Source organism: Drosophila albomicans, chromosome X (assembly GCF_009650485.2).
Source record: "Drosophila albomicans strain 15112-1751.03 chromosome X, ASM965048v2, whole genome shotgun sequence".
Classification (NCBI taxonomy): domain Eukaryota; kingdom Metazoa; phylum Arthropoda; class Insecta; order Diptera; family Drosophilidae; genus Drosophila; species Drosophila albomicans.
Window position 1 is genome coordinate 4,227,950 of NC_047627.2, and position 12,738 is coordinate 4,240,687.

General features: G+C 37.1%; 2 protein-coding genes across 3 annotated transcripts; both read right to left on the reverse strand.

Annotated features, from left to right (window-relative positions):
• Positions 1-295: 295 nt before the first annotated feature.
• Positions 296-9,354, reverse strand: LOC117575413 (serine protease persephone). Of its 2 annotated transcripts, XM_034259597.2 has the most exons (8): positions 8,926-9,354; positions 4,981-5,092; positions 4,726-4,915; positions 3,968-4,561; positions 3,762-3,853; positions 2,423-2,703; positions 802-988; positions 296-735 (listed from the first exon to the last, which is right to left on the reverse strand). In XM_034259597.2, exons 2-8 carry the CDS (start codon positions 5,081-5,083, stop codon positions 386-388), a joined length of 1,797 nt encoding a protein of 598 aa, XP_034115488.1. In that variant the 5' UTR covers positions 5,084-5,092; positions 8,926-9,354; the 3' UTR covers positions 296-385. The 2 variants fall into 2 exon arrangements, with proteins under 2 accessions (XP_034115488.1, XP_034115507.1); XM_034259616.2 differs by lacking the exon at positions 3,968-4,561.
• Positions 9,355-10,227: 873 nt separating this feature from the next.
• LOC117575426 (uncharacterized) lies at positions 10,228-12,103 on the reverse strand. The gene is made up of 4 exons (XM_034259630.2): positions 11,967-12,103; positions 11,057-11,904; positions 10,849-10,999; positions 10,228-10,788 (listed from the first exon to the last, which is right to left on the reverse strand). Exons 1-4 carry the CDS (start codon positions 12,043-12,045, stop codon positions 10,433-10,435), a joined length of 1,434 nt encoding a protein of 477 aa, XP_034115521.1. The 5' UTR covers positions 12,046-12,103; the 3' UTR covers positions 10,228-10,432.
• Positions 12,104-12,738: the final 635 nt, after the last annotated feature.

Here is a 12,738-nt window from a genome sequence, read left to right on the forward strand (position 1 = left end):
ACTACTAAAAGAAAAATTTTTATTTTATAACTTTATTTCTGTGTGTATTAGCTTTCTTCGCCCTCAGCTTCTTCTGCATTGTATTTCGATACATAAACGTAAAAATGTTTATTTTATTTTTAAAAATTCAAGGCTACTAACATTTTCAAGCTTTTAAAATCTTAAAAGTTCAGAGCCGTTAACAGCCGTGAAACGTTGTGTGATTACTTTGATTGGCAATTCTCCAATAAAAGAATTTTTATAGTTTAAATAAATACATAAAGTAAATGAAACTACTTCGAAAAAAAAGTCAGACTTTATTCCTAAATAATATGAACTTTATATTTAAAATCGACTGGCTTACAATTTAATGCTATACAAATGAAGATCCATAAAGTTAATATAATTAAACTACATTATTGGGCCACACAACGCTCTCGATAAAATCCAAATAGGCAGCGACTCGTGTGTAGAGGCCCGGAGTTTTTGTCGCACAACCAAAACCAGCCGATATAATGCCCAATATGCTGTACTTGTTGTTGACAATATCACGCTCGATCACCAACGGGCCACCTGAATCACCCTGACAGGCATCAGCCTTTTGTCGCACTTCATCCGCGGCACAGAGCAGCGTATTGACGACGCCGTTCGCCAAGAATCGTCGGCTATTTGGCTGCTCGGCAAATGACACATTGCACTGTTCCAGCGGCACAATGTTCAACGGTGCGCGCAGCAAAATCTTTGAGGTGCGACGATCTGCAATTTGCAAGAGATGACTCAAGTTAAGAGATTGCAAGCATAACTGATTGATACTGGACTTACTGGTCAGATTCATGACGCCCCAACCGGCGACAAATAGTTTGGAATCCGCTGGCGGATCGACGGGATTCGTTTCCAGACACGCAGGATAAATGTAGAAACTGAGCTTGGCCTCCTCGGCCAGCTCAAGTATGGCAATATCGTTGTACTTGCTGCTGCTCACATAATCCGGATGTATTGTGATATTGCCCTGTTATCAGGTAATAAAGCAGATTATTATTAACAAATAGGAAAGCTACAGTCGAGTGTCCTCGACTGTGAGATACCTGATACCTATTTTCAATAAAAGTAACACATTCGGTATATTTTTAGTATTTCTGTGGTATGGTATTAACATATATCTACTAATTATATCACTCAGAATATTTTTTATCATTTTTGTGGTATATTATTATATATATATTATATTTGGGTAATTCTCTGAGGGATGTCGCGTGCGACCAGCTTTTCAGATACAAAAAAAAAACATATTCTGAAACAATTTTAAAAATAAGTAAAGGTTATTTTTATAGCTCTAGATTAGTACTTTAATTAGAGCTAAGAATGGTTTTGGAATTTTTATTCTGATTTGTTTTCTGTTCTGATAATTGCAAAAATTAACAAATTCGTACGCAAAACCAAAAAATGAACGAATTTATATATTTTATCGTAAAACAGAATAAGTTACTAAAATCAATCTTAGCTATAAAAATAATGCTAATCCAAAGCTTTAAGAAAAACCTTCACTTAATTTTAAAATTGTTTTAGTTTATGTTTTATTTTGTCACTGAAAAGCTGTTCGCACGCGACATTTACCAGAGAATTACCCATTTGTAGTATATTTAAAGAAATATACCAAACTATTTCTTAAAATATACTAAATTGATATATCACACTAGTTCATAAAATATGCCGAGCTTGTATACTAAAAAATACTAAATACGCTAATGTTTTTCTTAAAATATACCAAATATTGATATACCGCAAATAGTGCTGAATGGTTTATAAAATATACCGAATTAATATACCACAGAAATACTAAAAATGCCAAATTCTATTATTGGTTTATACATACATATTCTTAAAATATACTAAATGGATATCACACTAGTTCTTAAAATATGCCGAACTTGTATACTAAAAAATACTAAATATACTAATGTTTTTCTGAAAATAATTACCAAATTAATATACAGCAAATAATACTGAATGGTTAATAAAATATACCAAATTAATATACCACATAAATACTAAAAATACCGAATTCTATTATTGGTATATACATAGATATTCATAGCACTGCATTCAAAATATCGTCATATCATTATCGTCACATCAACTAAAGCAGGTAAAACTCGATTTTATAAAACCCTTTTTACCGTTTAAAAGAATTTCTTAAGTAAGTTCTACAATTATCGTCTGATCACATTTAAATGTTCAGGAATCATAACTGTAGTTATTATTGTATGTACCGCAAATTGCGACGATTGCCTCCGAAATTACGCTCTTTATTAAATTTTTTCAGACAGACGGACATACAACCAGACAAACGGATATAACTATATCGTACATTTCCTGCACACTCCAAATTATAATACCCTTCTGCCCTATGACTAGCGAATATCAAGTATACGCATGCATTTACCGTTAGGGGAATATCCTGATAGTGGTTATTCACTTGGTCGATGTTCACCGTACCCAAACGCACATGCACAGGCGTATCGTCAAAACTGTTGACACAATGCGCCGCAGTCAGCACATGACGGGTAGTGATCAAAGAGCCACCGCAACGGTAATCGGTGCGTCCAATGCCAGTGAAAGCGATGGCCGCCATGTGCGGATAGATGCCGTCGTCCACAGGAATGCCGTCGAGGATATGCGGCGTCAGCTGGTGCAAATTTTGACGCTCCTCAATTTGGCGACAGGCTGAAAAGGCATAAGTAATACGATATTGCCATTAATTTCATTTTAAATTTATTATTAACTTATTTTATTTATGATAATTATGAATCTAATACGTTGCTTCACATAGTAACCCAAAATGTATATGTCATTTTAGAAGCTTTGCTATTTTAAATAAATAAAGTGTGTTATTAACTCTATTTTCAAAGATTTTATTTTCCTAAATCAGCAACCTAAAATGCATGTAAGTAAAATACTCTAAGCTTTTTAATATTATAAAAACAAATCATTATACAATTATAAACTATATAAAATCAATTTTGATATTAATTTCTTATTAAGTTTACAGATATCTTAATTTATTTAAATAGTCATGCGTCACATTGCTTTAAGCAATAGCTGAAAAGGTAAATTCAGTATTCGTAGTTTTGCAATATTAAGAAAATAAATTACAAATTATAAATATATAGATGCCAATACGTTGAGATATAAATTTCTGTTTTTAAGTTTTTAAATATTAAGAAAATAAATCAAAAATCTTATAAATGAATTTGGAAAATAATTCCATTTTATGTATATAAATAGTTGATCCTTTAAATCAACCATTTAGTTTGTTTCTTTATACAACAGTATGAAATGAATATTGAATCTTAGGTGTTCATACGGAGAGACAACCAGGCAGATAGACAGAAATGGTTTAATTGCCTCGGAGATGCCTCCTTCTGGTGGTTACATACATTTCATGGAGTCACAAAGTTATAATACCCTTCTACCCACTAGGGAGCGGGTATAAAAGTGAACAAAATTATATATTTTATCGGACAACAGAAAAAGTTCCTAACATCAATCATATCTCTAAATATACTGCTAATCTAGAGCTATAAAAATAGGATTTATTTATTTATTTTAAAAAATTTTTCAGTTTCTGTGACACGCTACAAATTCCGCTTAAGAATTACCCATATATGACTCTTAAGATTTTTTTGACGCAGAAGAATGAAATGACTTATGCTTATATAGCTGACAGGCAATGACTATTGGAATGCAAAGACATCCAATCTGTATAAACAGGAATGCTTTACCTCTTACAGCGGCTCGTTCACTGCCTGGTGCGGTGTCCACTCTTGTTGTTGGCGTAGGTTGAATGGTCTTGGGCGTCGTTGTCGATTCAGTGCTGCAATTATTAAAACACAGTCAATTAATACACAAGTTTTTACATGTATGCATGTACTAGTTGGGGGAACATTAGGGCCAGGCCAATTGATGTCATGCATAAAGTGCGACAAACCCAAATAATTCAGCATCGCCGTTGCCCAGATCATTGGTAATCAGCTCATCCGCCGGACTTGGTCGAAACCGAAACGGTGCCCAGGGATCCGAATTGAAATCCGCAATGGGACGTGCTGTTGTCCTTTCTGTCGGCACTGGGCGCTGATCGAATGTGCTGACCTCCCTCGAGGGCATAATGTTCATGCCCTGCTGACGCAATCGATCATTGACCTGCTGTATCAAATCTTCCGATTTTCGCACTGGTTGTGACCAACGCTGAGGTTCCTGACGCGGCCAGCTGAAGGACTGCGGTCTATTGATCACCTTTGGCTGCCGATCTGCGTCGGTCGCTGGTCCCAAGGGACCAACAGTCTGAAACTGATCCTTGTTGCGAGCGGTGGGAATTGCGGGTGGTAACGATGGCTTGCGATTATTGTTATTATTTGTGGGATTTTTGGGTTTCTTTGGGTTCAAGAGCTGCTGAAAATCAAAGTAGGCCGAATCCTGATCCAAGTCTATAACATTTTTTGTTGCCGGTTTCCTCGTTGTTGTTGTTGTTGTGGTGGTTGTAGTTGTTGTTGTTCTGGCTGTGGTGCTGGGGACCTGTCTTGGGCTGCATGTATGTACATAAATCAGATGCATTGCGTTAGACGCCATCAACTTTGAATGAATTTGAATGCATGCAACAACAACAATTGGCTCAAGGCGCGCAAAACGTAACAAACACAAAAAGCAAAACGGAATTCCCCGAAAATATTTCGTCACTTCCTTCCTTACCTTGTATCATCCGAACAGCAAGGCGCAACCGGACAGCAGACAATCTCCTCACGTGGCCCCAGGCCACAGGTGGGGACATCGTTAATGCTCAATCGGCCCGACTTGATGTATTTGTCAATGTGCGGTTCACATTCGGAGGACACCCGACAAATGCCCGCAATAGTGCCCTTGAGCGAACATGAGTCGCCCACTGCAAAAAAAATAAGTCAAGTGAAATCAGTTTTCTTCCGTTTGTTGCACTCGCATCATGCATACCTTCAAGTGCCGCAAGTTGTGGCAAGCCGGACAACACGAGGCCACAACACAGCAGCAAGCTGAGCCGAACGCTGCGACTAACTCTCATTGTCCGGGGCAGCATCAAGGCCAACTAGAAGAATATGATAAGCAATTCTTATTTAAAACATTACACTAGAAATATTACCATAAAAGATTATTCTTTAATTTCAAAGAAATCTCTATCTGTATTTACTGCACACAAATAATAGAAAAACATGTTTGTGTGACTAAAAAATAATGGAAAACATTTGCTGAATTCACTGTAACTGAAAATACACGGAAAAAACTAAAAGTGCTTCCCTAGAGACAGATAAGAATTGTCAAAGCCCTAATGATTACATTCCGATAATAAATTGAATACTATGTAATAAAAAAATTCATTAAAAAAAAAAAATAACAAGTAATATAGTTTCAGTCGAGTGTGCTCAACTGTGAGATACCCGCTACACATTTTAAAGAGTGCGGTATTTCTTAAAATGTACCGAATTACTATCTCACAAAAATACTAAGCAATATACCAAATGATATTTTTAGTATATCAATATTGTATTACACATTTTCAATAAAATAAAACAGTGCGGCACATTTCTAAAGATGTACCCAATATATATATACCATTATACTAAAAATATACCGAATGATATTTTAGAAATATCAACATGGTACTAAATTCAAAATATACCATAGAGAACACATCATAACTCGTACATCAGCAAAAGCAACTAAGACCCGTTTGCTGTAGGCGTTTTTTGCAATACAAAAGTATTTCTTAAATAGCTTCAACAATTTTTATCCGATCGCAATCAATTTTCTCTATATATACAATGTAACATTCATTTCCTGCACACACAGATTTATAATACACTTCTATCCGACGAGTAGGGGGTATAAAAACAATTTGAATAAGTAATTAAATTTCTAATGACACTGTAAATAATTTCTATATAACGATTATATAAAGTCATATACCAATAAATTCCAACTTATTGCAAACAATTTTAAAAAATTCACCATTTCATTAAAACAAAATTGAGCTCACAATATGCTTTTTTGCATGCAAAATTGTTGCCCCTATTTCGTTTTTATGTATTTCTTGTTATCAGAATCAGAGCAGAATATAAAAAACGTTCAATTTTTTCGTTTGGTTTTTTTGTGGGTAAGTAGGTTAATTACTTGTGGATTGCGCGCATATTTTGCAGATAGTAAAGCGACAATAGTGAATGTGCTTCGCTCGATTGGATCTTGAGGGAATTGGAATTGTATGTAAAACAAAATCCCAAAAAAACGTTTTAGCTCATTCTTGAAAGAATCAAAGAAATGCTTCATTTGATAAAGCAATAGAACTCGTATATAATGTGTTCCATTTAAAAAAAAGAAAAAGAGATAGACGCAAACACAGAGAGCGAATGAATAGAGACACTTTTGCTGATAATAATGAACCTGCCATTGACCCATATATCAATAATAATAATATATGAAATAAAAATAAATAGCAAAACTGTCAAGCGTAAGTCCTCTCTAATCTGCAACTCTGGACGTCAGTTCTTTGACTAGTGTAAGACCAAATCAAAAGCCCAATACCTACCATGGAATTTTCCCACTAATAAGTTAAGTGTTTTGTGAAATATACGCGAGTGATTCACTGACAATTTTATTGCAGCATTTCTCTGTCTATCTGTCAGATCTTAAACTCTCCAAATTCGCTTGCTTATTTCGTAATTTTCGCAAGATATTCGAATGTTAAATCGTTTATCTAACATGCGTTTCATTAAGTGGGGAACAATTGAAAACAATAATGGAAAACATTTGTACAACACGTCTCAGCTAATTAATAGATTATCTTTTTCTTTTGTTGTAGCTGTAATGCTCGGTCAACACATACAGTAGATAAGTGTGTGTAGTCTTCAGCCCTATGATATCTCCCAATGTTTTCGACAGTGAATCATAGAAAATGATAAGAAAAACTATTGACATTTAAATTATTAAAATATGGTTTATCAAAGACCTTTCTATATTTTCAGAATATAGTAAATGATAATATTATACTATGTGGAACCGAAACAAAATGCATAAACTATTACACCGAAAGAAAGCATTACTTTCTAAAGAATATAATCTAACTTGTCGATCTTCTTTTAACTAGATTTCAATCTATATAGATAAAGCCATGTCCGACCGTCCATCTGTATGAACACCTAGATCTCAGAGAATATAAGAAATGTAAATATAATTTGTGTTCAACAGCACTTATTATATTTGCATTCAGATCAAGTTTGTTTCAAAAATGTTTACCACGCCCACTTCCGCCCCCGTAAATCCAAAATAAAGCAAATAACAAGCGTAAGTTAATGTCGCGATGCAATAATAACTATGGACTTTATGATTTTTAATGTGATCAGATAAATATTATAGAAGTTATTTAAAAAACATTTTTTTTTAATGTGATCAGATAAATATATAGAAGTTATTTAAAAAACTATTTTTTATATGCAAAAACTCCTACTAACAACGTGTCTTAGTTGCTTTGTCTGAAGATTTGGTATATTTTGCACTCTATGATATATTTTTCATGTAGTAACACAATATACCAAATATGGGCGTTGGTATATGTTTGGTATTTCTGTGGTATATTAATTTGAACTTTTTTGCTTTTATTCCAAATGAGAAGCAGGTATCTCACAGCTTTCTTACTTCCTTATGACAAGAATTGTTAATTTGAATTTGCTGAGTTTCAATAAGAATTATTGTAGAATAGTGATCGCAGCTTAAGAGCTTATCTTCTATGTGTAATGTTGACAGCATGATTCTGTGTTCTTTTCTACACTTGTGAGATTAAAGAGAAAATGTAAATATCAATATTTTCAACATTTTCATATTGAATGTACCCGCATTAAATAAATCTAAATTATTTCGCTTTTACCAGTTAAAACAAGTAAGAAAGTTACAGTCGAGTGTGCTCGACTGTGAGATACCCGCTACCCATTTTTAATAAAGGCAAAATATTGCGGTATCATTTTGAAAATATACCGAAAATACTTAAAAATACTAAAATATGGTATGTTTGGTATATCAATATAGTACTGCATTCAAAATATACCATAGACGGCTCAATATACCAGATTGTCAGCCAAAGTAACTAAGACCCTTATAAGTAGGCGTTTTTGCCCATACAAAAGTATTTCTTTTATAACTTCGACAATTTTTATCTGATCGCAACCAAATTTTCAGGAATCATAACTACTATAGTTATTATTATATATACCAAAATTTGCAACTCTAGCTTTAAAATTACGCTTGTTATTCGATTTTTTTTATTTGCGGGGCGGAAGTGGGCGTGGCAAAAATTTGAAACAAACTTGATCTGCGTGCAAACATAACAAATGCTGTCGAAAAAAAATTATAGCTCTATCTCTCGTAGTCTCTGAGATCTAGGTGTTCATACGGACAGACGGACGGACACACAGACACACAGACGGACATGGCTAGATCGTCTCGGCTGTTGACGCTGATCATGAATATATATACTTTATAGGGTCGGAGATGCCTCCTTTTACCTGTTACATACATTTCCTGTCGGCACAAAGTTATAATACCCTTCTACCCTATGGGTAGCGGGTATAAAAACAAAGTTAAATATAATAAAGCTAAGCACAATCGAATGCCATTTGACATTACGGATTCTGTAGAGCAACGAAATTCTAAGAGTTGATAAGCTTCGCAGTCACTTATGAATTTCACACATATCGCTTTTTCAGTGAAACGACTGACGTCACAGCGGTCAGTTGCAGTAATGAAACTTCCCCACAAGAGTATGCTTAAAACTAATAATACATATATGTAGTATATGGAAGAGTATGATTAATCTTGTTAGAGTTGAGCATTGTTTAGTTTATTTATTTTTTTAAGTGAAATTATCAAACGCACCTTTGACACGCAACTTGATAACAGCCAGAAGCGAAGCGCTCGATGAGTTTGTTGTAGTTGCAGTTGTGTAGATAATTATATATATTTGTATATATATATGTATGCACACTTTGATTAAAACAAAAAAAACACACACACACACTGACACAAAACACTAAAATAAAAAGGAATTCAAAAATGCCATGAAAAATGTATAACAGACACTGGGAGCGACAACAAAATAATAAAAATGGAAAGACAAATAAAAAGCAGTAAGAACAACAACAAATTGAAACCGGTGCCTGGCGATTGGCAAAAAAACAAAAAACAAAAAAAAAACGGGTAGCTCGGGGACTGTCACGACTCTTCACGACGATTGAGAAGGGACTGGAGGACGGACGGGGGGGAGGCTGTGGCCTAGGGCAACGGACTACCTCGCAGCAACGCGTCGCTTTGGCAACTGAAGCTGAGATTAGAACTCAAAAGTAAGCGAAGCTATGCACCGTATTCACTGTATATGTATCATATAGAGACACAGAGAATCAGAGACAGAGAGTGTGCGATGAGGCCGTGATCATCGAGCATTGTTGTTGCTTAAGGTTTGTTGTTGATAGCAGCGTCGAACCGGTTTCTTTTTTAGCATTTCACAGAATCAAGAGCGCAAGCTCAGCTCAGCTCAGCTCAGTTCAGTTCAGCTCTGAGACTCGCCATCGTAATCGTAATCGCAATCGTAATCACACTCACAACTAGCAAAGTAAACAACCTGTAGACAACAACAACAATAACAATCGAGTCTAGTGCTGTAGTATGATTCAAGGGAATTACAGAAAGCACAGAGAGTTGAATGCGCAGAGCTCAGCTTGAATTAATTCAATAATATTGTTGGGTTTGTCCCCAGTTAGCCAAAGACGCCTCAAAGCGTGCGATGTTATGTTTATTTGTGCTTTTTTCATTTTTTTTTTTTTTTTGGCAGCATTGTGATGAGCACTTTTACAGCTAAATATAGCTCATTGGCACATTGGATTTCCCACAGTTACCCACCACAAAAAATTCACCGTTTTAGCTGCAATATTCAGTCAACTTTGACAACATAGTAAAATACTACATGAAGTTGCTCAAGAAATCAAGTACAAATGCAAGTACAAAATTTCTTGAATATAGTCTTGAATATATCTGATGAAATATTGTGCAAATTTAACTAACGCTAATATTAAAATAAAAGCTAAAATGTGCCAAGCTGCAACTTTTTTTTTTTCAAAATTCAAAACAAAAATAAAGCAAATAATGCAAAGTTAAACTTGAAATAGTTATAAAGCTGCTGAAGACAATGACATTGCGAGTGACCGGTGGAAAACCAGTTTATAAAAATAGTTTTGTTTTGTTTAAAGTATATCATTATTTAAGCTTAGTTACAAATTGTGCAAATGCTGCTTAAACTAATTACGTAGTATTTATATAGTTATATGGTACATCGGAGCAAATAAAAATAGTTAATCACATTTTGTGGGACAAGAGCGCAAACGTAAGTTTACGGCTTCAGTCGCAGATCTTCGACAAATTTCACCAATTGCCGATCCACTAGACTCGTAAAGTACATAACATCGGCAGCACAATCAGAGCCAGTGGGCGTGGCTACGCCCAACACACAACGTCCGCCATCGGCGCGTTGTAAATGCAAAACGCTGCCGACAACAGCAGGACACGGCAGACAAGATTGATCGCTGCTGTTGGAACTGTGGCTAACCGAGAGAGCAGCGGATTGCAGAGGTTCAGCGCACATGTGACGTGATGGCAGATCCGGAATGGAAGATGAATTGCCGATGCCACGACAGGCAGAAGTGGGCAGCAGACGCATGGGCAGCTCATAGAGCAAACAGTCACTGGCTAGAATTTGGAATCAAAAGTGAACATGGATTTATGAAATTATAGTATCTGCTCACTCACCATTGCCCTTGGCCCAGGCGCTGGCTATCAGCTGTCCCGTGGTCTGCCAACGTGTCTGCTCCAAGTGGCTGCAAATTGTGGCCAACTCGCGACGCTGCGGCGGCAGCGGCAGCTTCATCAGCGCCAAGTCCTCACGATACAACGAAATGCGCTAGAGTAAGGGTGAAGTAAAATAGTTGAAATTGAAAGAGCACGCACTTGAACTCACTGTAATGTCTGCCAGTTCATCTTCGTCCTCGTCCAACTCCGCCAAATCGGCGACGCCAAACACCGCATGACTTGGCCGCCCACAGCCGGCGGAGGCCAACAGCAACTGTGGCGTCAACAGCAACGCTGTGCACCGATGCCAATGCCCATCGAAGCGTGCATTGGGATAAGCCAGCGCAGCGAGATGACGATTGTGCTGCAGCAACTCCTCACTGCCCGAACTCGAACTCTGGGCCACTTGGCCAAATCCCGAGCGTGTGGACAGCTGCTGAACGGACGTCTGCTCAATGGATGTCCCGCTGTCCTGGGAGCGCGGCTGCAGCGGCAAGCTGACCGGACAACAGATGATCTCCTCCACGGTGCCGGGTCGGCAGGTGTGCACATCCTCATCCCTCAGACGCTGCTGTTGCAGCAGCAACTCGAGGCTGCGACACTTGGAGACGGGCAGACAATCGCCATCGTAGAGCGGCGCCTGACACTGTCCGTTTTTCGCGCGCGATGTGAGACCGGGAAACACAATGCTATCGGGATTGGGTGGCAAGGTAATCGCTCTGGCATGCAGCAGATAATCGCGATCGGTCTTAAAGATATCCATCCACTCCGGTCGCGGTGCACTTGTTGTTGTGGTAGTGGTAGTTGTTGTTGTTGTTGTTGTGGTGATCCTTTGGCGCCAATCAACGCTGTCCGCGTCGAGGGGACAGCAAATCTTTTCACCGTGCGTAGTGAAGCCACAGCTGGCAATGGCATCCGCATCGAATTGTCGCCGCTGTATGAAATGCGTCAGCGTCTGGCAATCCTCCGCCGGTTGGCAGCTGCTCCGATAGTCAGGCGTTGGACATGGATCACCCACTACAAACAAAAAGCACTATTAACAGAGAGAGTGAGAGAGAGAGAGAGGGAAGCACACACACCCTCCAGACTGTAGTAGCCTCTGGTGTGGCTCAGAAAGAGCCAATAAAGCGTCAATAGCACACACAACAATCGTGACATGGCCGTCGTGTTCCGTCAACGAACTGGACTGGCACCTCGCTCGCGCTCAACTGTCACCGATCGAGACGATCGAGCAGATCGAGAATCGCGTCGATCGTGAAGCGAGAAGCGAGAAGCGTGAATCGAGAAACAAACATCGTCGACGTCGACAGCGACTGCGATTGGTAAGAGCATCGATCTGGTAACAGAGGAAATGTAATCGTAAGTAGTTCCCGTCTAAAACTAGCTTTTTATTCCGCTAACTTTTCTCTAAGCACTACGTTGTTCTAGCCTTTTTAAAGCTAAAACAATGCAATGTAAGTGCATAAATTCATGTTACTGATGATTTCATCCTGTCAAATTACGTTTTAATCATCAGCAACAAAAATCCGAGCTATTTTCTATTACACTGCGATAAAGATAGGCAAACAAAGAAAATGAGTAATAGATTTTATTATATTATATATTGGAAATACACAAACAGCATCAATTATCGTTATAAAATATACAATAAAAACATCAAGATTGAAATCTTTTCACTCTTAAAAAAAAGTCTCGAAACAAGAATTACACATTTAAAAATTATTGAAACAAGATTTGAAACTTCAATCATGCTTTGGAGATTCAAAAACATTGCTTTAAGATGGAAATTTTTTTAAATTTAAGAATCTTCTTCTCTCTTAAAATAATAATTTTTAAATATTGATGCTTAAT